The sequence below is a fragment of the Bos indicus genome, chromosome 23, assembly GCF_029378745.1.
Source record: "Bos indicus isolate NIAB-ARS_2022 breed Sahiwal x Tharparkar chromosome 23, NIAB-ARS_B.indTharparkar_mat_pri_1.0, whole genome shotgun sequence".
NCBI classification, from domain to species: Eukaryota; Metazoa; Chordata; class Mammalia; order Artiodactyla; family Bovidae; genus Bos; species Bos indicus.
This window is the reverse complement of record NC_091782.1, coordinates 8882647-8905299: the sequence shown is the minus strand read 5'-3', so window position 1 is coordinate 8905299 and position 22653 is coordinate 8882647. Positions and strand designations below refer to the sequence as shown.

Sequence of the window (22653 nt, the reverse complement as noted above, 5' to 3'; positions counted from 1 at the left end):
TAGGGAGGCAGGGTCGCAGCCCTCCCCACCTCCGCACATTTTCTCTCCAGATTTAGAACCAGCTTCTCTGGCAGGGTCAAGGAATCATCCCCCTTCCAAACATCAAGGCCCGCCATGTCTACAGACATACCTTCCTCTCTTAAGTTACTTTTCCTGTGGTACTGACACCCCTGATCCCAGCCTGGGCATTCAGGTCACAGGGGCAAGCTTGGGAACTGACTTCACACCTCTCCACTCTTCCAGCTTCACAGATTGTTTCTATTTTCCTACGTATTTGCTGATTTGAAGATTCAGGAAAATGGGCCCTACACACCATGAATAGCCTTTGACATCTCCTCCCCATTTCCAAGACTACATGATTTCTAGGGTTCTCTCCCCAATCGTTGTTTCCATCTCCTTCTAGTACACCCCTGATAAAGAGACACAGAACCGCAGGTTTCAAAGAGGAAAAAAAGCAAATTTGTTGTTGTTGGTAGGAGGGCACAGAGGGGAGGGCTTTTCACTCTCCCCAGCATCTTGTGGACGGGAGGTTGAGGGCAATAGAAAAGGCAGCAGACGGGGGCCAAGCCCCACTCTGTACAATATAGAAGAATCTGATATAGATACTTTGTATAAAAGCCACTTGTCCTGTTTGTGTCGTCTTGCTGGCTGGTCAGGCTGGGGGGCTCTGGGGGACAAAGAAGCCAGGCAAGGGGTGGGCCAGGACTCTGGGACACCCCCTGGCCCCCATTCTCTGGCCGTCCCTTGTGGGGTCACTTTGGATCCTTGGTAGGGGCGTAGCAGAGCTCCAGTGGTCGGGACACCTTCCAGAACTTCTCATTTACCAGCTCCAGGGTCAGTGAGCCATTCAGTGTCTACAGAGGCGGCGGAAGGGGGAGCAGAAAAGTGAGATGAGACAAAAAGGACCAAAGGGAGAGGAAAGACAAAGAAACAATAAACGGGGTAAAGCGAGGACCCGGATGATGGGGAAGGAGGGACACAGAAAGGAGACAGGGATGCAGAGAAGAGGGCAGATGGGTGAGGGGGTCGGGTCTGCGGCTGCGCACCCCGCCCCCCTCCCCGCCCCCCGACACTCAGGGGCGCTCACCGTGAACGCCCCGCCCCCGGGAGCGATGTAGATGGTGTACTGCTTTTCGCTGACGCCCTCCAGACTGGGCAAGGCAGGCTCCTCAGGGCCGTCGGCTCCTCCGGCACCCCCACCCTCCCCACCGCCCCCGTCAGGTCCCGCGGTGGGGTCAGAGGTGCCCCCTCCAGGCCCTCCCGGTTCCCCCGCCTCTTGCTGCTGCCTCCGCTCGAGAGCAATGCGCAGGGCCAAGTACTTGGAGAGATGGTCCACTGTGGCATTCCCAGTGGTCTTCACATACCTGCGGTAGAAAAGGGGGCAGACTGAGGGCACAGACGCCTCAAATGGAGCAGCAAAGTGGGAGATGCGCACAGGGCCTCTGGGCTGGGGACTCTTTCTGGGTCTGGGCGAGGCCCACTCGTGATGGAGACCATGACCCTTGGTCTCTCAGTGGTCTGGGGAGGACGAGGCTCTCACCTAGTCTGGCAGTATTCTCCCTTCTCCACGAGCAGGGGGTGCGGCCGGAACACGAGCTCGATTTCTCCGCCTGGCTCTGGGGGGCTGGGAGCCCCGGGAGGGCTTGGGGGGCCCAGGGTCCCCCCTCCCAGGGTTCCTCCCCGGTCACCCGAGTCTTCAGAGCCGGCGCCCCCACCCACCCCACCAGTGCCACCCCCCCCTGTCCCTACACTGCTGCCCCCTGCACCCCCTCCGCGGGGTCGCTTGGGAGCAGGGCCTGGGGCAGAGTCCGGGGCCGAGTCTGAGCTCACGTCCTCTCCATCCCCCTCTCCCTCCCCGGGCTCTCCTTCGCCCCCACTCATCGTAGTGGTCTGATCTGAGCCGGGCATCGGCCGCCTCACACGCTGGGCCCTGTGGGAGCAAGTGGTCGAAATTAGAAAGCACCAAGGATAAGGGCTTTAGACTTTAAACTTCAGAGAGTTAAGAAACCAGGGCAATCTTAACGATGATCCCTAATATTTATTCCATACTAATTATGTGCCAAGCACGTTGCCAAGTGTTTGCACTGATTGCCCCAAATTATACAAATCCTACAGACACAGATAGTTATACCATTTTTTTAATGGCTGACGAAACTGAGGCTTAGAGAGGTTAAATAATTAGTCTGAGATCATAGTCCCTTTGCCGCTCAAAGTGTGGTTCGAGGCCCAGGAGCACAGGCTTGGAGAAACAGAATCCAGGCCCAACTCCTGACCTACCGAATTAGAATTTACATTTTAAACAAAACTCTCAGGTAATTCAAATACACATTAAAGACTGAGTGATGCTGCCCTAGGAGGTGATTTAATTCCCGGCAGTGTGAACCCAAAGCTTATGCTCAAAAATCACTCTACTGCTCTAACTTCTAGAAAGTTAGAAGGTGAGGAATTAAGAACAGTGCCAGGGACTTCTCTGGTGGTCCAGCGGCTAAGACTCTGCACTCCCACTGCAGGGGACCTGGGCTGATCCCTAGTCAAGGAACTAGATTCCACATGCTATCACTAAGACCCTCTGCAGCCAAATAAGTAAGTATTAAGAAAAAAACAATAGTAGTGCTAGTTGCCAACGAAAAAGCTATGGTTCACATCCACGACCTCCAGGCATGACAGTTAGATGGTGGTCGACGCTCACGATGCTGAGGCCTAGAAGCAGAGACCCCCAGGTGTCTGACCCGTGGCTCCGTCCCATCGCCCCGCGTCCACCTCCCTGTGGCCCCCAAACCTGTGCATGGCCTGCATGCGCAGCCCCTCCTCGATGCTGGAGCTCAGCGCCTGCTGGTTGTGCAGGCGGCTGAGGCGGATGAGCACCCGGTCTTGGTGGGCCTCGTACTCCTCCCGGCTGGGGTAGATCTTAGAGATCAGAGCATCAAAGTTGGGGTCTGGCCGCAGAGACCGCTTGGATACCAGCTTCTTTCGGCAGGTAGGGCACTCCTTATTCCTGGGGTGGGAGAAAGGCGGCCCTGAGCCTTTAGTCACAGGGGACAGAGGCCCCACTCTCTCCCTCTGCCCCCAACCTCAAACACGTCCCTCCTGTTACCCGCTACGCAGTGCCGTGACGATGCAGTCAGAGCAGAACCGGTGGAGGCACTCCTTGGTTGTCATGGTATTCTTCAGCATGTCCAGGCAGATGGGGCACATGAGCTCTGAGTGCAGTGACCGGGGGGAAACCGCAATCTCGGTGCCATCCATGATGGCTTCCTGGAGACGGCAATGAGTGGAAAGGTGGTGGTGTAAAGAGGTAAAAAGGATCTTAGAAACAACTGGTTCATGAAACTGTTGTCTTGAGAAATACAGTGAGATGGCAGAATCTGGGTATCCCATTTGGCTACTTGAGGAAGAGAGAAATCCTAAGAGTAGATGCTTTGAAATAGGATCATCTGAGGTTTGGCGATAGGCCTGGAGATGGGCACGGCACAGATTTTCCTTCTAGGAAAGACTTAAGTCAACAGAATCTCTTCCAGTTCGGTCCTGGTACTGCCTATATCAGAATCCCCTATGGTGCATGCTAAAAACGCAGAGTCTGGGGTCCCATCCCATTACTGTTAGTGGCGAGGGGAGGGGGGGCGGTGTGTGTGTGAGATCCGGCCCAGAATTCCATTTTCAATGAACTCCCAAGGGGAGTAGTAAATGCACTGACTTATGCGGAACTGAAGACTAGGTAAGTTAATTTCAGCCTGTTTACTATCTTTCAAGCGAAGACAATAATACTTGGCTCTACCTCTCTGGCACGTCAGTTTTGAGGATTAAACGAGCTAAATGTGAAAAGTGATTCCAAAGCAGGGCAGGGAGTGAGAAGCTGGGCAGAAAGGGGCCAAAAGTGGGAAAGAGGCTGTGAGAAGGGGGTCTGCGGATGGAGCGGTCTAGTGAAAGGCAGTAAGTTGCAGTTGGAGAACCCCTGTCACCTGCGGGGTCCGGTGGAGCTCATACAGGCTCAGTTCCCACGTTTTGCTGGCGTTCTGGGCGTTCGCCGGCGTCGTCATGGTGACCGCACCAGGGCTGCCCCGCCGCCGCGCCGGAGAGGTGGGCTGGCGGATGGGGGAAGGGTGTCAGGGGGCCCGGCCCTCGCGCGGACCCCGCCCTCGAGGGCTCCCCGCACCGCGCCCCCGCGCGGCCCCTCACCCAGGTCCCGCCGTCGGCGCCCCAGCTGCCGCAGCGCCGCTCCCGGGGCCGGGCTCCCCGGCCGAGGCCGTCCGGTCCCCAGCCGCCACTCAGACAGCAGCTGGCGCCGCCGCCGCCGCCGCCGCCATGGCCCGGGCGCTGGGCCCTGCGTCACTTCCGCCCGCCCGCGCCCCCCCCGGCGGCGGGGACGTCACCCGGAGGCGCGCGCGGGTGGCAGCGCCGTGGACGCCGGTCCCCCGCCACCGCCGCCGCCATGGTCCGGGCGCTGGGCCCTGCGTCACTTCCGCCCGCCCGCGCCCCCCCGCCCGGCGGCGGGGACGTCACCCGGAGGCGCGCGCGGGTGGCAGCGCCGTGGACGCCGGTTCCCCGCCCCCGGGGCCCGCGCCGCGCGGGGACCGCGCTCCTGTCCCCGGGCTGGCGCCGTCCCCTCCCCGAAGCCCCCGTGGAGGCCTCCGCTCCGCAGGGCGGGGCCCGGTGTCGCTGAACCCCTGGGAGGGGACGGCGGGCGTGGGGAGAGGGGCCGCCTCCCCCCGGCGGCTCTGGGGGCCTGCGTGCCCGCTTCCCCCGCACGGCTTCTCCGCAGTCCCAGCCCGGGATCCCCAGGCGGAGGCGGGGAAAGCCGCAGAGGAGTCTCTGCCGCTGCCGTCCTCCGGCCCCGTGAACACTGCCGAGTCCCGACTTGCCCAGGATCCCCTCCCCACCCGGGGGACCTGCGCCGCCCTCCGCCTTGGCTCTCCCTACACCCTCCGACCCGCTCTCCCCCTCGAGGTTTGGGGGCGACGGCTCGGGACGTCCAGACTCAACTCTCGGCCAGAGCTAGAGACTCGAGAATTGCGTTTGGACAATCAGGAGCCGCGGCCCGGGGCGGGGGAGGGAGGCGCCCGGGAGGTACGGGGGGATGGAGGCACCACGCGGAAGCAGGGACACACACGCACCCGCACGAGGTGGGGCCCCTCTCGGGGACCGGGTGTGCGCGTGTCGTGGCGGGGGCGGGGGGCCCGCCAGGGGCCGAATGTCTGGAGCGGGAAGCGGGCATAAGCCTCCTCCAGGACTTCGCAGTAAAGGAAGGGTCGGGGAAGGAAGAGAAGAGGTTGGGGCAGACCGGTCCCCATTGAGGGCAGGGGATGAGAGGGGTACGGGGGGCGGGGTGGGGGGAAAAGATCGTGATAGGCGTCCCGTCTCCTCCAGCCTGAACTGGGGTTCCAGGACTTGGGCTGCAACTGCCAGGGGGTGGCCTGTGTCTGGGGCAAGGCCGCAGTGGGTCCCCTCACCCCCTCCCCCGGTTCCCCCTACTTCCCTGTCCTCTCCTTCAGTCCGTGGCCAGTCCTTATGTGGGCTCCAGAGTCGATTAGCGCGGACCCCCTCCCCTTCCTCCTCCTCCTCCCAGCCCCCTCCCTTCCTTCTGCTCTCCTCCAGCCCCTTTCATCGGCTGGCCCACTCCCCTAATCCTGGCCCCCTCCCCTAATCCCCCCATCCGACCCCTGGCCGGCTGCAGCTATTGTAAGGTGGAGAGAAAGGGGAGGGGGAACTCAGAGAAAGGAGAGGGGTGGGGGAGGGCCACCTGTTCCAAGACCCCCTCTCAAGGCTAGACTGGACACCAGGATGGGACCGTGAACAAATCACCCTTGGGGACTGTAAGGACCCAGGGAATTGGGGGGAAGGGACTAGGGCTACAGGATCAGTGGCAGGGGTGGGACAGAGACCCCTCCCTCCAAAAGACCCAGAGTGTCACGCACACACAGGCACACACAGGGACACACACTCTAGCCTCTCACACCCGGCGGCGGGGGTTGCCCTGGGAGACCAGGCAGTGAAAGGGAACAATCCTTCGCAAAAGGGAAAGGAGGGGGAGGTGGGGAAGGGTCTGAGGACTTGGACACAAGAAGAACCGGAGGTGGCAGGGAAGAGGTTTTGGAATTTATTAGGGTCACAAGCACCCCTGCCTCCCATATTCAGCATTCCTGAGCCATACACAGCCACCCCTTTTGTAGCCTGGGAACTCCGAGTCCTCATCAGCAGGAGGCCAGCAGAGCAGTGGGGGGGTGAGCAGAGTCCAGGGTCCTTGAGGCAGTTACATGAAAAGACCTCCTGGGAGGGGCAGAAACATTTGGACAGATGTGTAGGTGGAGACAAGCCGGCAGCAGGGGAGGCGCCCACTTCTGTCCCTGGCCTCTGGGAACTCCTGCCCTGCCCTTCCCTTCCCTCGGTGGCGCCAGGCTCCTCTCCTTAGCTTTCTCCTATCGTCTGGGTTCGACTTCTCTGCCCTCTTTCTCCCCACGATGGCCTCATACCAGTGACTTCCACTGATGCCCCTGTGATGTATCCACTGTCTTCAGATGCCAAGAATGCGACGACATCTGCCACATCTATGGGAGTGGAGGGGAGTGGGCAGAATCCTCACTCACAGACCCAAAGTAGCTGTCACCTCCCACCAGAATCCTCCCTAACCCCCCACTACCAATCTTGGTGAGACCCCCCCCTCAGATACCACAGACTTTGGTATCTTCATTCAGTGCTCACCCTCAGGGTTCCCCATATGTGCCATTGGGATCATTCCAGTAACCTGTAAGGAAACACTCATGTGTGAGTGAAAGTTTCTTTTGTGGGTTTTCTGTAGGAAAAGGTGTGATTTTTGGGGGGGGCGGGGGGCGGTCTTCATTCCCTGTGCAGTTGTTGACTATCTGCTGTTTGCCTTGCACTGGGCCCAGCATCCTCTCTCTGAAGCCCAGAGAGGCTGGTCTCTGAATGGTTCTGCCCTCCACCCACAGTCTCCTACCTTGTCCAGCACTTTCTGTGGCACTTTCTGGGTCATGGGTGTTCTAATGAATCCTGGGAGGACACTGTTACAGCGGATCCCGTGTCTGTGGAAAGGAGAGTGTCTGCTGACTCCAGAAAGGACTGAACACTGACCCCTTCCTCTGACTTTTCACATGCCCCCAGGCGTCTGACCAACCGTCCAAGTTCCCGGGCTGCAGACTGGGTCAGCCCAATCACTCCAGCCTTGGATGCTGCATAGTTTGTCTGTCCCATGTTCCCCACCTATGGGTGCGCCGGAGATGTGGGATGAGTCAGGGGTCACAAGGAGGGGCTCTCCTCTCTGTGCCCACTTGACTGGCTCACCTCCTCCCAGCTCAGCCTGACCTTGCCTATGATGCTACTGATGTTGATGATGGAGCCAGGACAGCCGCTGGACACGAGGGCTTGGGCTGCAGCCTGAGTGACTAGAAAGATGCCCTGGTGGTGGAGAGGGAAAGTCACAAGGCAGGAAGGATCAGTTGGGGTGACGGTCCTCCAACTCTTTCCCCAGGCTAGAGGACCCAGAAGTCACCGGTTCAGAGGTCACCACCACCTTGAGGTTGACAGCTATGACTTTGTCCCAGTTGTCCTCAGACATGTGGAGTAGAAATTCATCTCTGGTGATGCCCGCACAGGACACAACGACAGACGGCGGGCGAGAAAAGCAGGCCTGTGGAGGAGGGGGTCGGGGGTTACACACCGAGAAACCGTGTAGAGCCGAGGGCCGTGGAGGCAACGCTATAGGGCTTTAAAAGGGCGAGGGCGTCTTGCTTTCACCTGCACTTGCTCCAGCAGGCGCCTAGCGGCCCCTGCCTCAGACACATCAGCCTGGAAGGCGGCGTGGGCTCCGCGGGGCGCCCCCTCCTCGGTCCCCGGCCCTCCCAGCAGCTGCACCGTCTCCCGCGCTGCTGCCCCGTCCAGGTCGCAAGCGGCTACGGCGGCCCCCTCAGCGGCGAGGCGCACGCTGACGGCGCGGCCAATGCCGCCGCCCGCACCTGGGACGGGAGAGGACAAGCGGGCGCGGGGTCAGAGGTCAGTGGGGCGCAGAGGTAGTAAGACCCGGGCCGGAGATCAGGGCGACTGCGCGGCCGGACGGCAAGCCCCGGACGTCACTGTGGCGCCCCAACCCGCCCGGTAGAGGAGCCCCTCACCTGTAACCAGGGCCAGCGCGGAGCGCAATCGGAGCGGAGACGCCATGACGGCCGGCGGCCAGGCGGGGCTCCACGCTGGGCCACTCCGAGCGCAGAGGGGGCGCGGCTAGCGCGAAGCCGAGCCAATCGAATCCCCGCCGGCGGCCACGGGCGGGGCCGGACCCCGCCGCGGGGGCGTGGCCAGGCGCCGCTGCTTGGGGGACCTGGGGAGCCGAGGGAAGGGAGCCCCCAACCCCCCGAAAAAGACAAACACTGCGCGTGGAACGAAAGGTCCGAGGGCTTTATTTCCGGTCCCCACCACTCCTCTATTCAAAGTAATATAAAAGAATAGAAACAAACAAAAAAAAATTAGGCCGTGAGATTAGCAACTAGCCGTCCCCGCCCCACCCCCCAATCACTCCCAAATCAGGTCACACGATTGACGTTTATCCCCGACTTCTGCTACTCCCTTTGTCGAGGGCTCTGGTCTTCCCTGGAGCCTCCACCAACAGGCGGGAGAGAGGGAGGTGGGCCCTGGAGAAGCCTGTGTGTGGCAGCTTGGTCCTCTGTGAACAGGTGGGGTGGGGGACGTGGGGCAGGCTGCCATGACTCCTCTCTCAGCCTTCTGGCTTTAGTCCTCAAACCCAACAACATGGTCAGCACGTGCCCAACACTATGGTCCCTCTGGGCGTCATCCTCACCCCTGCAGCCCCTGTATGCCAGATCTTGACAGCCCTCAAGCCAAAGTCACCATTTCCCTAGGATACAACTCTCTCCTTTGGTAGATGTCCCAGGCCAGGACCCCCAGCTTCCACAGACCCCTGACCTGGAGGGCTTAGAGGCTAGAGGTTTGCGGCTGGTTTACCCCATCTCTCACTCGAGGTGGGCAATCAACACCATCATGACAACTCCCCCCAGCAGCCCCAGCACCTCCAGAAGTGACTGCAATGGTGATGCCTCCCTCAACAGCTCAGGCAACACCGACACCGTTGCTACATAGATAAAGCCACCAGCAGTGAATGGCAGAATCCAGCCAGGACCTGCGCCACCTGCAACTTCACTGCCCACTGCCCCTCCTTCAGTTAGAAGGGCACAGGCTGTGCCTGCCAGTGCCCCTACTGCCGTCAGTAGTTGCAGACGCATCGCCTGGTGGGCAGAAAAGAGAGAGAGGCACTCATCAACGTCTAAAGGTTATCAGTGGTTTAGACATGGCTGGAATGGTCTAGGTGTACATGAATTGGGTGCATGTCCTTGGAAACTAAAGAGTAAAGCAAAAAGAGGGGGGGCTAGAATAGACACTTTCTGAAAGATCTTATAACAAAGAGTTCCTTTTCCACAGACCTTCTGACTCAACAGGTCAGGGTAGGGGGCACGGTGTGAAAGACCCTTATACTATTCAAATGGTTTCTGCATCACAGTTCAAGAACTACTGAACTGCAAGACAAACGTAACTTCTTTTCACTACTAGAGAATCCACTGTCACCAATACAGGCATACCTCAGAGATACTGTGAGACCATCACAATAAAGCAAGTCACATGAATTTTTTAGTTTCCCAGTGCATATATTTATACTATCCTGTAAGTGTGCATAGCATTATACCTACAATGTAAGAGCTAATTAAAAAATACTCTACTGATTAAAAAAGGCTGCTGCTGCTGCTAAGTCGCTTCAGTCGTGTCTGACTCTGTGCGACCCCACAGACGGCAGCCCACCAGGCTCCCCCGTCCCTGGGATTCTCCAGGCAAGAACACTGGAGTGGGCTGCCATTTCCTTCTCCAATGCATGAAAGTGAAAAATGAAAGTGAAGTCGCTCAGTCGTGTCTGACTCTTAGCCACCCCATGGACTGAAGCCCACCAGGCTCCTCCCTCCATGGGATTTTCCAGGCAAGAGTACTGGAGTGGGGTGCCATTGCCTTCTCCATCACCTAAGCCTTCAGCAAGTTGGAACAAGGCAATGGCACCCCACTCCAGTACTCTTGCCTGGAAATCCCATGGACGGAGGAGCCTGATGGGCTGCAGTCCATGGGGTCGCAAAGAGTCGGACACGACTGAGCGACTTCATTTTCACTTTTTGCTTTCACTTTTCACTTTCATGCATTGGAGAAGGAGATGGCAACCCACTCCAGTATTCTTGCCTGGAGAATCCCAAGGACGGGGGAGCCTGGTGGGCTGCCATCTATGGGGTCGCACAGAGTCTGACACGAGTGAAGTGACTTAGCAGCGGCAGCAGCAGCAACATCAAAGATCACAGATCAACGTAACAAACAATAATGAAAATGCTTGAAATGTTGCAAGAACTACCAAACTGTGACACAGATGTGAAGTAAACAAACAGTGTTGGAAGAAAGGTATCAAAAGGCTTGCTCAACAGAGGGTTGCTACAAATCTGTAAAAAATGCAGTATCTGCTAAGTGCAATACAGAAACACAATAAAACAAAGTATGCCTGTAGTACAATTTCTTTGGAACTCATGAGTGGCAGTCTGGGTTGGGGCTAGGTGAGAGAGGGTAAAGGGCTTGAGGCAACCATGTTTGGTGTACGCCATCACCAACCTGCTTTTTGCTGCAGCCAGACTGGACCAAGATGGCAAAGTCTCCGACTTCATGGGGCACCTCATGGAGCAGAACAGTCATTGTGGTCAGGATCCCCAGCCCCCGGCCCCCTCGAAATGAAGCACCAATGGCTAGACCATCTGTGAAGTTGTGTGCCAGGTCTGCAGCCAAGTTCAGGTACCCTGATACACGCAGGTCTTTTACAGGAGAAAAGGAAGATGAAACAGTTAGAGGCATTCATCACCCCTAGTCCCAGCCATGATCAGCCATTATCACATCTCCCCAAGAAACCACTTCATATCCAGCTCCAGTATTTCCCAGACACCTGCCATCACCCACAGCACTATTTCCAGCAATCCACAACTATGTCTCTTGCCCAAGCCTATGGAACCCTGGCTCTCACCTGACCCTGCTTTCTCCTCTTCAGCATTCTGAGGTCTCACTGGCCCATCTTTGGGCCTTGTACTCCCCCCTCTCCTCTTCCTCAACGCCCCTGCCTCCTTTTCTTCTTCCTCTGAGCTCTGTTTCTCCTTCGAAGAACGCTCTGTACGTGAAGAAAGGAATTGGTGTAAGCAGAGAACAAAGATCTGCCAATGTATCCTCACGAGGATAGTCTCCCACTTCAGAACCTTAAAATGAGGAGATCCAAAGGTAGGCAATATGGCTTTCAGAAAGACTGTTCCTGGGCTCACCCTGTCTTCCATGTTCATGACTTCCATGTGTGTGACCATGAGCATGTCCATGTCCGTGACTGTGTCCATGTCCTCCTTTTACATGTCTCACAAATTTCTCCACCACAAGAAAGGCGACAATTCCACTGAGGACCCACAGTCCCACAGAGAGAATGGGGCCCTGGCCTGGGAATAGATGCATTGAGACATTAAGGGAGACGTGGATGCCAAACTCTTCCTCCCCAAGCATAGGAGAAGAACAGGAGAGAGAGACCTTCTCCAGCACCCCAACCCATGTCCCTACCCGCCCCTTCCTCACCACTGTGGGAATGTCCATGTCCTGGCTGCTCTGGAGGGTGGTGAGAATGAGGTTCTGGAAGAAAAGAGAGAAAAGGCCAGGTGAGGGAACCAAGCAAGGGGTGTGTATTTGCAGGTACAATGGAAGGTCAGGGGTCACAAAGGGGAAAGAACAGTCTTGCCCAAAGACTAAAATTCATTAAGATTTAAGGTAGAAGCGAAAGATCACTTACCCAAAGCATGAGGGATGAGGTGCAGGAAAGCATCTCCCAAGAGCCCACCAGAAGCAAAACTCAGCAAGATCTGGAGCAGAGAGCGGTGGCGAGGGGAATTTGACTCCACAGGAATAAGAAAGAGGACAAAAAATGGAGCTGCAGAGATCAGCACCGTGGCCCCCAGTGCCTGGTGAGGGAGAGTCAGGGGTTAAGAGGTGTGGGGTTTCCCAACAATACAGCATTAGCCTCCCTCTGCCCCATCCCCAGGGGACTCACATAGGCCCAGAGAGTGACAGTGTCCAGGTCCTGCTTGACGCCTGGAGCCCCAGACTCCCCAGAGCCTCCATGGCTGTGCTCATGGTCATGTCCGTGTCCTCGGTGGTGGAGGCTCTCATGGGAGTGGCCGTGACTATGTCCGTGGTGCAAATCCTCGTGTAAATGTCCGTGGTCGTGACCGTGGGTATGCCCATGCCAGATGCTCTCGTGAGTGTGGCCGTGGCCATGGGCATGGCTGTGTCCGTGGTGGAAATCCTCATGTGAGTGCCTGTGGCTGTGGCCGTGGAAGTCCTCGTGCAGGTCTTCGTACAGGTCTCCATGACCCCCGTGTCCGGCCACTAGCAGCCCCAAGGCCGCCCAGGTCAGCAGTCCCACGGCCACCCAGCGGGGGGCCCCCAGGCCTCTGGCCATCACGCTGACCAGAGGGACAGAGAGAGTGACTCCACTTGGCCCTCACTTCTACACCCATGCGGGGTCCGCTTTACTCCGTCCGCGCCCACCGTCCACTTCTATGGGCCGCTCCCCCATTCCGTTCTGTCCCCACCCACATTGTTCCCGAGACTCTCTTTATCCCCGAACCCCTTCCCTGATACAGGGCCCCCGGGGCTCCGCTCTAGGCTTTGATCCTCCACTTTATGGACTCTCTGGGCTCTCGTCTCTATGACCCGCAAGGTGAGGAAAAGGGCCTGGAAAGGACAGTAGAGAAAAGCAGAGAATTCTCACCGGCTCCGGGATCCTCTCCTCTCCCGGTTTGCTCGGACGTGGCAGTCCCGCCCCTAGCTCCCGCGAGAACTGGGAAGTCCCGTTCTACCTCGGTCCCAGTACCTTTACCAATATGGCCGCACTCCGGGCTGCGGGGATGCGGGCCAGCCCTGGCGCGCATGCGCGGACGTGGAGGTTATTTGAGGGGATGCCGGGCGAGACTGGCAACAGGCGGGAGAAGACCGCCTCCTCCGTTTCCAACTGGACGAGGGGGCGGGAACTAGCGCGAAGACTTCCCGTCTATACCAAGATGGCTGCCACATTGGCGCTGTCATTTTGGTACAGGGCCGGGCGAAGCGCTTAGTTTGACCTGGTTGAAGCCAGAGTCGTTTTCTCTGGGGCTTCCTCGTGCTCGGCTCGTCCCCCCGAGCGGTCCTCGGGAATCCCTGGTGCCGCTCGGCGTCCTTACACTCTGCCGGGAGTCATGTCTTGGGCTGCGCGCCCGCCCTTCCTCCCCCAGCGGCATGCCGCAGGGCAGTGTGGGCCGGTGGGGGTGCGAAAAGAAATGCATTGTGGGGTCGCGTCCCGGTGGCGGCGGCGGCGGCCCTGGCTGGATCCCGCGGCGGCGGCGGCGGCGGCGGCGGCCGGAGGACAGCAGGCCCCGGAGCCGGAGCCGGGGGAGGCTGGACGGGACGGGATGGGCGACAGCGGGCGGGGTGAGTGAGCCCGCAGACGGGCCCGGGCGCCGAGACCCCGACGCCGGCGGCCCCTTCCCCCTCCCGGGCGCTCTCCCGGGCGCCCCCGCCCCCTTGTTTGTAAACACGCGTCCCCTCCTCCCGGGGGCCGCAGTGCCCTGCCCCCGGGGCGGGGCGGCCAGGGGGCGCTTCCGCTCTCCTAGTGGCGGCCGCCGGAGGCCCGGCTCCCCCGCGGTCCCCGGCGCAGGGCCCCAGTCCTCGAGCCTGAGGACCCTGGACGTTGGGAGGCGAGTTCCGCGCCCTCGGCGGGGTCTCTCCCCTGCACGTTCGGGCGGCGAGCTGGGAGTGCAGAGGCTGGCGGGTTCCCCCCACGTGCTGCCCCACCCACACGAGACGCGTCCGGCCTGGGGTGGCCAAATTCACTACTTGGAGCTTGCCTCTCGTCAGCTCTCCTCTCGTTTGTCAGCCCCCTCCTCCCACCACGATTAGGGGTTCAGCCCTTGTTTGGCAGTAGGCTGTCTGGACTTGGGAAGGGGTGAGATGGGGGCGCGGTGGGGAAATCAGAGAGAGAGAATGAAGTCTCCCGTTGGGTGATCCAAGACTCATTTTCTCTTTTTGTCTCTCCTGTCTCTGTGTGTCTGTGCCTGTGTGTACCCTCCCTCGCCCCCCAGACTCCCGGAGCCCAGACAGTTCCTCCCCAAATCCCCTTCCCCAGGGGGCCGCTCCCCCTTCTCCTCCAGGACCACCCTTGCCCCCTTCAGCAGCTGCGTCCCTTGGAGGTTCTGGGGCTCCACCACCACCCTCGATGCCACCCCCACCACTGGGCTCCCCCTTCCCAGTTATCAGCTCTTCCATGGGGTCCCCCGGCCTGCCCCCTCCAGCTCCCCCAGGATTCTCCGGGCCTGTCAGCAGTCCCCAGGTGAGAGGTCGTGACCACTTAACTGCCTCTCCACTTTCGTTTCCTTGTTTTCTTCCTGACCCTAGATCCTTGTATGAACTTCCCTGGTGCACTGAACTTCTAGTCTTGGCAGGCTTGTGGTCCTTGTGAAACCCCTGGCCCTTCCTGAGGTGCCACTGAGCTTTCAGTGCACGCCTCCTCGCCAGTGCTATAAAAGAACCTACTATTCTTGATGTCCGTTTTGTCTATCAGTGATTTTTTTGCCTTTTTGGTCCCATCTGCCCTTCTGAGATAAAAGCCCTTTGGGGCCGCTGTGTTGCACAGTTTCAGGGGACCGTTATGTCTTATCTCTTCGGGGTTGTGCTCCAGGGGTGGCCTTTCCCAGGCACGGCAGTGTAGTGTTCTTTGTAACGTGCGGTGCAGGGCCCTGCCTAGGTGGTAGAGAATGATGTCCGTCCCCTCTGAGAGATTATCCTTCCCAATGAGTCTCCCTGTGACTTCCCTATTTCCCCCATCCCAGATTAACTCAACAGTGTCGCTCCCTGGGGGTGGGTCTGGCCCCCCTGAAGATGTGAAGCCACCAGTCTTAGGGGTCCGGGGCCTGCACTGTCCACCCCCTCCAGGTGGCCCTGGGGCTGGCAAACGGCTATGTGCAATCTGCGGGGACCGAAGCTCAGGTATGGGGCTCAGAGGACTAGCAGGAAGGAAGAGAGTGTGTGTACCACGTACCATCATCTGGGGGATTCCCAGGGGCTCGTGAGGTTTTGTTTGAGCTAGTGAACTGGGAGAGGCGTGATGAGAATTGAGGAACCTCCAGCTTAGATTTGGGGTGGGGGTTGGTCAGAGGGGGAAGGGGACTGGGCTAGGGTTTTTGAACCCTGAGAAGAATGGAACTGTATCATCCCTCACATCCTGGTTCACTAAGTTTGCTGGGGGTAGGGTGGGCAGGAGGAGGTGGACAGGAGCCCTAGTGGCCCAGGGTGTGCGTGCAGTCTCACTGTCCCTCCTGTCGTCTCACAGGCAAACACTACGGGGTTTACAGCTGCGAGGGCTGCAAAGGCTTCTTCAAGCGCACCATCCGTAAGGACCTGACCTACTCGTGCCGGGACAACAAGGACTGCACGGTGGACAAGCGCCAGCGGAACCGCTGTCAGTACTGCCGCTACCAGAAGTGCCTGGCTACTGGCATGAAGAGGGAGGGTAAGGGCCTGCCCCAGGCCTCCCCTTGTGTCCTGTGGGAGGAGGGGGAGGGAGCACTTCCGGGTCCGCCCTCTCTGGAAGGCGGGGCCCCTCTCTCTCCTCCAGAGGGCGCTGTTTCACTCATCTCTCCCATGCACATTCGCTCTCCTCCCTGGTACCCCGATCTGGTCCCTTGAGTTTCCTTCTTAATGGTTCTGCCACTCTGGCCTGAACCTCTGACCACCACCCACCCCCCTCACCCCAGGCTGGTGCTAGGATCACTTTTACTTCTCCAGGATGGTTTCTCTAGCTCCCCCTCTCTAACCGGATTAGCTTTTCTTCTCTTTGAACCCACCTTCCACTCTGGCCTCTGTCTCCGTGGTATCTGTGTTGGCTTCTCCAAACTCTGGGACTGTGCTCTCTTAAACTGCAGCCTTTACTAAAAGACTCCCAAAACATCTTTCCTCTTTTTTCTCTCTGTTTTATCTTAGTCTGATTCTGAAATCCTGAGAGAGATGCTTTAGGGAGTTTATGTTGGTCACCTGCCTCATTTTAGAGAAGATGAGCTTGAAGCCTGGCTTTCCCAAGGTCATGCAACAAAAGAGTGACAGGTCTGGGATCAGAATCCATGTCCCTGAAGACCCAGGCCCAGTGCGCCTTCTCCTGCCACTTGGTTGAGTCGGAAGAACACCAGATTTGCAGTTAGGAACACTTAGGTTTACATGTATGATGTGCCATGTATTGTGTGAACTTGGACAAACTGTTTTAATGAACTGCCTCAAAATCAATATCTTTAAAAACGGGGTCAAGAGCTCACAGGGTGGTTATAAATACTGGAATGAATGTTAAAGCACGCTTGGCATGTTTTTTAGTATGTAGAAGGCCTTCTGTTTAAATGTTAGTTTTCTGCTAATTTCTCTGTCCACCTCTTTTACTTCTTGGAGTAGTCATCTGTTCTTTCATAACTCCTGTGTCTAGACTGCCACAAATATGCCGTGGTTTCAAGTGACTTCCCAAATTTCTATAAATATCTTCTGAGTTAGGCCAGGAGACCCCGATATGGCCCTAAGGACACTTTGGAATCTCCTCACGGCTGGCTACTGACTCTCCATTTTTCTCTCCTCCTTCCCCCTCCCCCTTAGCTGTACAGGAGGAGCGTCAGCGGGGGAAAGACAAAGACGGGGATGGGGAGGGTGCTGGGGGAGCCCCCGAGGAGATGCCTGTGGACAGGATCCTGGAGGCAGAGCTTGCTGTGGAGCAGAAGAGCGACCAGGGCGTGGAGGGTCCCGGGGGGACCGGGGGCAGCGGCAGCAGCGTGAGTGCGCTCCTTCCTGCTGGGGGTGGGGGGCCGCGGGCTAGGTCTGTGCTGTCTCCTGCTCCCATCCCTTCCCCTCACCACGACTTCACACTGCCGGGGGCTGGAAGTGCCCCCAGACATGGTCTCTCACATCTGAGGTGGGCATGGTAGCATTCTCTGTTCTCACTCCCAAAACAGCCACAGGCAAGTCCCAAATTAACAGTTGTCTTCCTGAATGCCAGAAGAGCAGGAGTGGGTTCAGAAGGGGCTTGAAGAGATAAGGTGCTGGTTTAGTCGCTAAGTTGTGTCCGACTTTGCGACCCCATGGACTGTAGCCCCCCGGGCTCCTCTGTCCATGGGATTTTCCAAGCAAGAGTACTGGAGTGGGTTGTCATTTCCTTCTCCAGAGGATCTTCCCCACCCAGGCACTGAACCTGGGTCTCCTGCTTTGCAGGTGGATTCTTTATCAACTGAGCCACCAGGGAACTGTCCAAAGGGTTTATGGTGGGGGGTTTCCCAGTGTGCTTCAAACCTCCTGTAACTCTGAGCCCTCATCCCTGCAGCCAAATGACCCTGTGACCAACATCTGCCAGGCAGCTGACAAACAGCTCTTCACGCTTGTTGAGTGGGCAAAGAGGATCCCCCACTTTTCCTCCTTGCCTCTGGATGACCAGGTCATATTGCTACGGGCAGGTCAGTGACCATGGACCCCTCAGACCTCTTGTCTTTGGACCCCTCTTGGACCTCCTGACCTTCAGGGACCCCAGAGACCTTACCTTGCATTTTCAGGGAGCCAGTCTCGTTGACCTCACCCCCTCTTCTCCCCTTCCCTCAATGTGCTCTCCATCCCGTGGCCTCGTCCCTGGCCCCTGACCCTTGTGGCACCCCACCCCCCGCCCCCCCAGGGTGGAACGAGCTGCTCATCGCCTCCTTCTCTCACCGATCCATCGATGTCCGAGACGGCATCCTCCTCGCCACAGGTCTCCACGTGCACCGCAACTCAGCCCATTCCGCAGGCGTGGGAGCCATCTTCGATAGGTCAGTGGCCCTCAGCTGGGCTGGCCTGGTGGTCGAGGGGGCGGGGCTATAGGCTGGTCCGTGTCCAAGGCTGGCTGAGCTGTGACCTTTGAGTGACCTGCAGGTCCCTCTCCAGGGTGCTGACAGAGCTAGTGTCCAAAATGCGGGACATGAGGATGGACAAGACAGAACTTGGCTGCCTGCGGGCAATCATTCTGTTCAATCCAGGTAAGAGGAGGGCTGCCCCTGTTCCTCAAGACCCAGGCAGCCTTGCAGCCGCCTCTTCTTCGGAGACTCCTCAGTTACCCAGCTGCCCCCCTCAACCTAGAAATCTCCCAGCTGACCAAGAGGAACCCACATTCGTTGAAAAACATCCCCTTTCCAGTCCCATCCCCGAGACCCTTTGTGCCCCGCTCCCCTGGCCAGGCATTTGGTGAAAGGTGTGCAGGTGGGGCCCAGAAGGAGCATCGTGTGGGCCCTGTCTCCGCATTTGTCCTGGTTTGATTGGCCCTCCTTCCTCTTCCTCCTCTCTTCCTGCCATCCCAGATGCCAAGGGCCTCTCCAACCCCAGCGAGGTTGAGGTCCTGCGAGAGAAAGTATATGCATCCCTGGAGACCTACTGCAAACAGAAGTACCCTGAGCAACAGGGCCGGTGAGATAGCGCTGAGGGGCCCCGGGCCCGCGCTGGGGTGGGGGTGCCACCGGGGCGTGTTCAGGGCCTGCGTGGCCCCAGCTCTTACTCAGCATCTCCCATGCCCTCAGGTTTGCCAAGCTGCTGCTGCGTCTTCCTGCTCTCAGGTCCATAGGCCTTAAGTGTCTAGAGCATCTGTTTTTCTTCAAGCTCATCGGCGACACCCCCATCGACACCTTCCTCATGGAGATGCTTGAGGCTCCCCACCAACTGGCCTGAGCCCACTCACAGACGTGCTGTTCCTCATGCTGGGGGAGGGCACAGCGGCGAGGGATTCTGGGCCTTGGGGCCGGGTGGGGAGGGACTGTGTTCCTAGAATCTTGATGGGAAGGAGGAGCACAGGGCAGAACTGAGGCCTCCAGGGGGTGTCCCTAAACCCTGCAAGGGTTTGCTTGAGGTCCCAAGTCAGAGGGACCCAGACCTGGTGGGCCTCTCCCTGCGGCGGCCTCGAGTCTCCGAGTTTGGCTCTGCCATGGTCTGGGGGGCTTTCAGAACTCCAGCCTGGAGTGGCCTCTCCTCCCCCAGCACAAAGCCCTGGCCTTGCTCCCAGGTCCTTGCTTCTTGTCGTCTTGCCTGACTCGGCATCCCCATCCGAAGAATGGAAAGAGAACTCCCGCAGAGATGGACGTTGGGGGGCAGGCCCCCCAAACTGATGGACATGGGAGGCAAGCTCTGACAGGCCTTCCTCTAACCCAGCCTGGCAGATGGGGGCTTCTCTGGAAGGAAGGGACCCTGTCACTGTCTCCTGGCCAGAGTCCTGTCTCACACTTCCCCACCTCCAGCAGTCAGACTGAAAAAGGTGGTGGTGGTGAAGGGGTGGTGGGAACCCATCTGCTATTTTTAATTTCCTCGAGGACAGAGACTTGCAGTTAGACTCAAAGAAGTACTGTACTTCCCCAGGTTGACTAAGAGATGCCAGTGGTGGAGGTGGTGTCTGGGAAAGGCAGGGGCCGGGGTGCTCTGGGTTCTCTGCGGCTCTTATGTCTGTCTTGGGGAAGGGGCCTGGGCTGAGGGCAGGGCCGGGGTGGTGAGTTGTCCTCAGGCCTTTCCCGTTTCAGCTCCCCCTGCAGCCCCGGGCTCACCCCGCAGAGCCTGGGACACTGAGTGTCAGGGCCTGATTGAGGGGAGATGGCCGGCCTGCGGAGGTGGGGTGCTGGGGCTGCATGACTTCTGCCCGGCGGCTCTTCTCTCCGGGGTTCTCTTCCCCTGTCTTTCACTCACATAAAATCGCTTTCAAATTAAAATCGCTGTTTTCTGGACCGAGGTGACTGTCTTGGGGGTGGGGAGGAACGCCGCCCCTGGCCGCGGGTGGGAGGGTATCCGGTGGGGCGTGCTCCCTGGACGCCGCTGCGGCCGCCGCCGTAGTTCCCTGGGGCTGGGAGGCGGGCGCGGGGGTGGGGGGACACAAGGCGCGCTTTGTGGCGAGGGAGGGGGCCGAGGGTGCGCCGGCCGGGGCGGGGCGGCCGTGGAGGAGGGCGGCCGGCTCTCAAAGGCTCCTTGTTCCCCGGCGCCCTCCCAGCGCCAGCGGGCGGCGGCGCCTCGGCTCGCTCCGGGCGGCCCTCCGGCCACGCCACGGGCTCCGGGCAGACCCGGCGCCGTGCCCGCCCGTGGGGGCGCCCTGGGCGTAGAGCGCCGAGGCCTCCTCCGGCGTTGCCCGCCTGGAGGCGGCCTCGTCCCCGAGTGACCCCGATTCCCGGACTCTGCCAACCCGTGTGGCCGCCCCCCGCCGCCCCCCTCCCCGACTGGATGCCTCTCCACCTGGGCTCCAGGACGCCCTTACGTGGTGCCCTCCCCTCCATCCCCTGGGACCCGATCAGCCTGTATGTGTGTCTGTCCAGTCTCGGGCCTCCCCTCTAGCGCACCCCCGCCCAGCCTTGACGCCCCCGCCCCCCACGCTGCCCGCGGCCGTCGGGTTGCAGGTCCCCAGTCGCTATCTATAGCGGTGTCTATAAATACCCAGCTCCGGGCCGGGCTCTGTAATTACAGCGGGCGGGCCGGGCAGAGGGGAAATAATTATGGAGACCAGATGGGGTGAGGGGAGGTAGCGACCCCTGGGCCCGTCTCTCCCCTCCCACTACATCCCGCCCCGGACTCTGCTGAAAAGGGGCTCTGGGTCTCCAAGGGGGAGGATTGGGGGAGGGGTCTTGTGACTGGACCTCTGGGTCCCCCCAAAGTAGACTAGGGAAGAGATATTGGGGTTCCCCGAAAAGAGCATCCTAAAGTACAGGCCACTGAGTCCCTGCGAGAAGCAGAGGAGAGCAGCCCGAGGGCTGCGAGGGAGGGTTCCCGTTCGCGCCCCCCCCCCAACCAGGTGGAGATAGGGGGTGGGGTTTCCCTTGGTGGCTGTGGGCGGGCGGTTGGAGGCGGGGGCTGGGCCGGGGGCGGGAGCGAGCTGGGGGCTCTGGGCCGCTAGGGTGGCCGGGGACACACAGGAGCGGCGGCCACCGAGGAGGGAACAGCGCCGGAGCCCCGACGGCGCCCCACTTAATGGAGCTGGGTCCCTGAGAGCCGTGGCCACCCGGCAGCCTCCGACTTCCCCAGGAGCCCGGCGTGCTCGCTCTCTTGCAGCCTCGGGGTACCCAGCGCCACCGGCGTCCCCTGGTCCCCGGGACCGGGCGTTCCGGGTGCCAGCCATGGAGCGGTGCAGCCGCTGCCATCACCTCCTGCTGCTGGTGCTGCTATTGCTGTGGCTGAGCGCCGCCCCCGCCTGGGCAGGTAAGCGGAGTCCCAACGCCTGGGTCGTCGGAATCAGGCTGGAGGTCCGCATGTCCTCGGGACAGGGGACAGCGGATATGTAGGGACGAGGGGGGACGCTTCTGGGTCTGAGAATGGGATTTGGGGCGGTCAAGGGTCCAGGCTGGAGGGCAGGACACCTGGGTCCCTTGGAGCCAGAATGGAGATTTGTTTTCCTCTCTGAAGTGACCAGGGGAGGGCAGGTAAGGCTGAATGGTGGAGGGTCACTGAGTGGGGCTGGATGCTGGGGTCCTCCAGCAGGGCCAGTGTGGTCCAGCCAGGTGCTGGAGTCAGGGGCAGATGCGAGTGTTGATGGATGGGAGGTGCATGTCTGTCTTCTTCCTGCCCACATCTGTGGGGTGTGAGGGCGAGCATCCTTGGATAGGAGCAGAGCCCAGTAGGTAGAGAAAGAAGGGGTACCTGGACTGTTTGTCTCACTGGTTCCCCCGACAGGATCCCCTTCCCCCTCCGTGCCCTCGATCCTGCCACGCGGCTGGCTCTGGGGAGCCGTGGGGCTGACTGCCAACAGGACGGCCGCTGGACAGGCCAGGATCAGGTGTCTGAGGCGGGAGCCAACGCTCTGCATTCCTGCCCTGCCCCTCCCCCTCTGCCCAGCCGGGCTCCCCTGGGACTCTGGCCTCCACAATCCCAACCTTTTCCTTCTTTTCCCCGGGATCCAGAAGTCCTGGCTCTGGGGAAAGGGGGTTTGACGTCGGAGAGGAGGAGGCTGAGAGTACCTGGGTACTAGGCAGGCTGGAGTAAGCCCCCCCACCGCAAACCCTGGAGACTGATTGGCATATAACTTGACTATTTATTTCTTCTGGTCAGAAAAGCAGCATCAAGGATTTAGATTAGATTTCGGAAGGAAGAACTTTCAAGACAGGAGGAGCTCAGGGACAGAAAATTGAAGTACGGGATGTCTGTAGACCCTAGGAGTTTTTTTTAGAGAGAAAAGGGATCCTTTAACGTGGAGGCAGGGAGGTGGCTGAGATGACTCTCTCTTATTTGGGGGCTGAGTGGGTAGAGGTGGGACTCTGGAGGGAAGTGGGTTAGTGTGGAATTCATCAGAACTGGGCAGAGTGGTGGGGGTGATGGGGTCACCAGTGGGGAGATTGGGGCAGACTGAGGCCAGAGCCAGGGGGGCCCCTATGTGACATGAAGTAGGAAGCCGGGTGGGCAGACCTGTGGCTAGGCCGTCTATAGGGTTGAGCTGGACTCTCCTGGGGTTTGGTAGAGGGTGGGGGCCCCTGAGGTCTCCTTGGCCTGGGGTCTCTGTGAGTCTCTGTGTCTCTGTCTTACTTACCCTTCGTCTCTCAAAGCGGCCCT

General features: G+C 59.4%; 5 protein-coding genes across 12 annotated transcripts in view; 2 read left to right on the top strand and 3 right to left on the bottom strand.

Annotated features, from left to right (window-relative positions):
* Nucleotides 1-436: 436 nt before the first annotated feature.
* Nucleotides 437-4376, bottom strand: RING1 (ring finger protein 1). The gene is made up of 7 exons (XM_070777817.1): nt 4177-4376; nt 3960-4082; nt 3095-3255; nt 2780-2995; nt 1541-1930; nt 1088-1364; nt 437-854 (listed from the first exon to the last, which is right to left on the bottom strand). The coding sequence occupies exons 2-7, from the start codon at nt 4035-4037 to the stop codon at nt 753-755; spliced, it is 1224 nt and encodes a 407-aa protein (XP_070633918.1). The 5' UTR covers nt 4038-4082; nt 4177-4376; the 3' UTR covers nt 437-752.
* Nucleotides 4377-6071: 1695 nt separating this feature from the next.
* Nucleotides 6072-8272, bottom strand: HSD17B8 (hydroxysteroid 17-beta dehydrogenase 8). 2 transcript variants are annotated; one of them, XM_070777818.1, is made up of 9 exons: nt 8124-8272; nt 7750-7967; nt 7526-7642; nt 7297-7410; nt 7130-7215; nt 6953-7037; nt 6697-6739; nt 6468-6542; nt 6072-6264 (listed from the first exon to the last, which is right to left on the bottom strand). In XM_070777818.1, the coding sequence occupies exons 1-9, from the start codon at nt 8167-8169 to the stop codon at nt 6248-6250; spliced, it is 801 nt and encodes a 266-aa protein (XP_070633919.1). In that variant the 5' UTR covers nt 8170-8272; the 3' UTR covers nt 6072-6247. The 2 variants fall into 2 exon arrangements, with proteins under 2 accessions (XP_070633919.1, XP_070633920.1); XM_070777819.1 differs by having other exon boundaries at nt 7318-7410; nt 8124-8271.
* Nucleotides 8273-8382: 110 nt separating this feature from the next.
* SLC39A7 (solute carrier family 39 member 7) lies at nt 8383-12975 on the bottom strand. Of its 2 annotated transcripts, XM_019985234.2 has the most exons (8): nt 12839-12975; nt 12116-12530; nt 11858-12026; nt 11647-11700; nt 11349-11513; nt 11060-11200; nt 10657-10853; nt 8383-9248 (listed from the first exon to the last, which is right to left on the bottom strand). In XM_019985234.2, the coding sequence occupies exons 2-8, from the start codon at nt 12524-12526 to the stop codon at nt 8976-8978; spliced, it is 1410 nt and encodes a 469-aa protein (XP_019840793.1). In that variant the 5' UTR covers nt 12527-12530; nt 12839-12975; the 3' UTR covers nt 8383-8975. The 2 variants fall into 2 exon arrangements, with proteins under 2 accessions (XP_019840793.1, XP_019840794.1); XM_019985235.2 differs by lacking the exon at nt 12839-12975 and having other exon boundaries at nt 12116-12832.
* Nucleotides 12976-13145: 170 nt separating this feature from the next.
* On the top strand, nt 13146-19853 carry RXRB (retinoid X receptor beta). Of its 2 annotated transcripts, none has more exons than XM_070777815.1 (10): nt 13146-13533; nt 14184-14431; nt 14931-15087; nt 15431-15610; nt 16732-16904; nt 17450-17579; nt 17792-17924; nt 18040-18131; nt 18450-18555; nt 18666-19853. In XM_070777815.1, the coding sequence occupies exons 1-10, from the start codon at nt 13302-13304 to the stop codon at nt 18811-18813; spliced, it is 1599 nt and encodes a 532-aa protein (XP_070633916.1). In that variant the 5' UTR covers nt 13146-13301; the 3' UTR covers nt 18814-19853. The 2 variants fall into 2 exon arrangements, with proteins under 2 accessions (XP_070633916.1, XP_070633915.1); XM_070777814.1 differs by having other exon boundaries at nt 18028-18131.
* A 1160-nt stretch (nt 19854-21013) lies between these two features.
* The window catches only part of COL11A2 (collagen type XI alpha 2 chain), a 29784-nt gene continuing 28144 nt past the window's right edge, over nt 21014-22653 (top strand). For 3 of the 5 annotated variants that reach the window (XM_070777813.1, XM_070777812.1, XM_070777811.1), the window contains exon 1: nt 21015-21309. In XM_070777813.1, coding sequence (XP_070633914.1) covers nt 21228-21309 — 82 coding nt within the window. In that variant the 5' untranslated portion in view covers nt 21015-21227. Of the gene's footprint in view, nt 21310-22653 lie in introns of all 5 variants that reach the window. The other 2 variants (XM_070777810.1, XM_070777809.1) reach the window with 1 other exon arrangement.

Coding starts and splice junctions, on each gene's coding strand:
- RXRB (XM_070777814.1), top strand. CDS start 13,302: ATGTCTTGGGCTGCGCGCCCGCCCTTCCTCCCCCAGCGGCATGCCGCA. Junction 17,925..18,027: donor GTGGGAGCCATCTTCGATAG/GTCAGTGGCCCT, acceptor AGTGACCTGCAG/GTCCCTCTCCAGGGTGCTGA. Junction 18,132..18,449: donor AATCATTCTGTTCAATCCAG/GTAAGAGGAGGG, acceptor CTGCCATCCCAG/ATGCCAAGGGCCTCTCCAAC.
- RING1 (XM_070777817.1), bottom strand. CDS start 4,037: ATGACGACGCCGGCGAACGCCCAGAACGCCAGCAAAACGTGGGAACTG. Junction 2,996..3,094: donor GTCACGGCACTGCGTAGCGG/GTAACAGGAGGG, acceptor CTCCCACCCCAG/GAATAAGGAGTGCCCTACCT. Junction 1,365..1,540: donor GGAGAATACTGCCAGACTAG/GTGAGAGCCTCG, acceptor TTTCTACCGCAG/GTATGTGAAGACCACTGGGA.
- SLC39A7 (XM_019985234.2), bottom strand. CDS start 12,526: ATGGCCAGAGGCCTGGGGGCCCCCCGCTGGGTGGCCGTGGGACTGCTG. Junction 12,027..12,115: donor CTGTCACTCTCTGGGCCTAT/GTGAGTCCCCTG, acceptor CTCCCTCACCAG/GCACTGGGGGCCACGGTGCT. Junction 11,514..11,646: donor ACATGGACATTCCCACAGTG/GTGAGGAAGGGG, acceptor ATCTATTCCCAG/GCCAGGGCCCCATTCTCTCT.
- HSD17B8 (XM_070777818.1), bottom strand. CDS start 8,169: ATGGCGTCTCCGCTCCGATTGCGCTCCGCGCTGGCCCTGGTTACAG. Junction 7,643..7,749: donor GCCTGCTGGAGCAAGTGCAG/GTGAAAGCAAGA, acceptor CCTCCTCCACAG/GCCTGCTTTTCTCGCCCGCC. Junction 6,543..6,696: donor ACATATGGGGAACCCTGAGG/GTGAGCACTGAA, acceptor CCACTCCCATAG/ATGTGGCAGATGTCGTCGCA.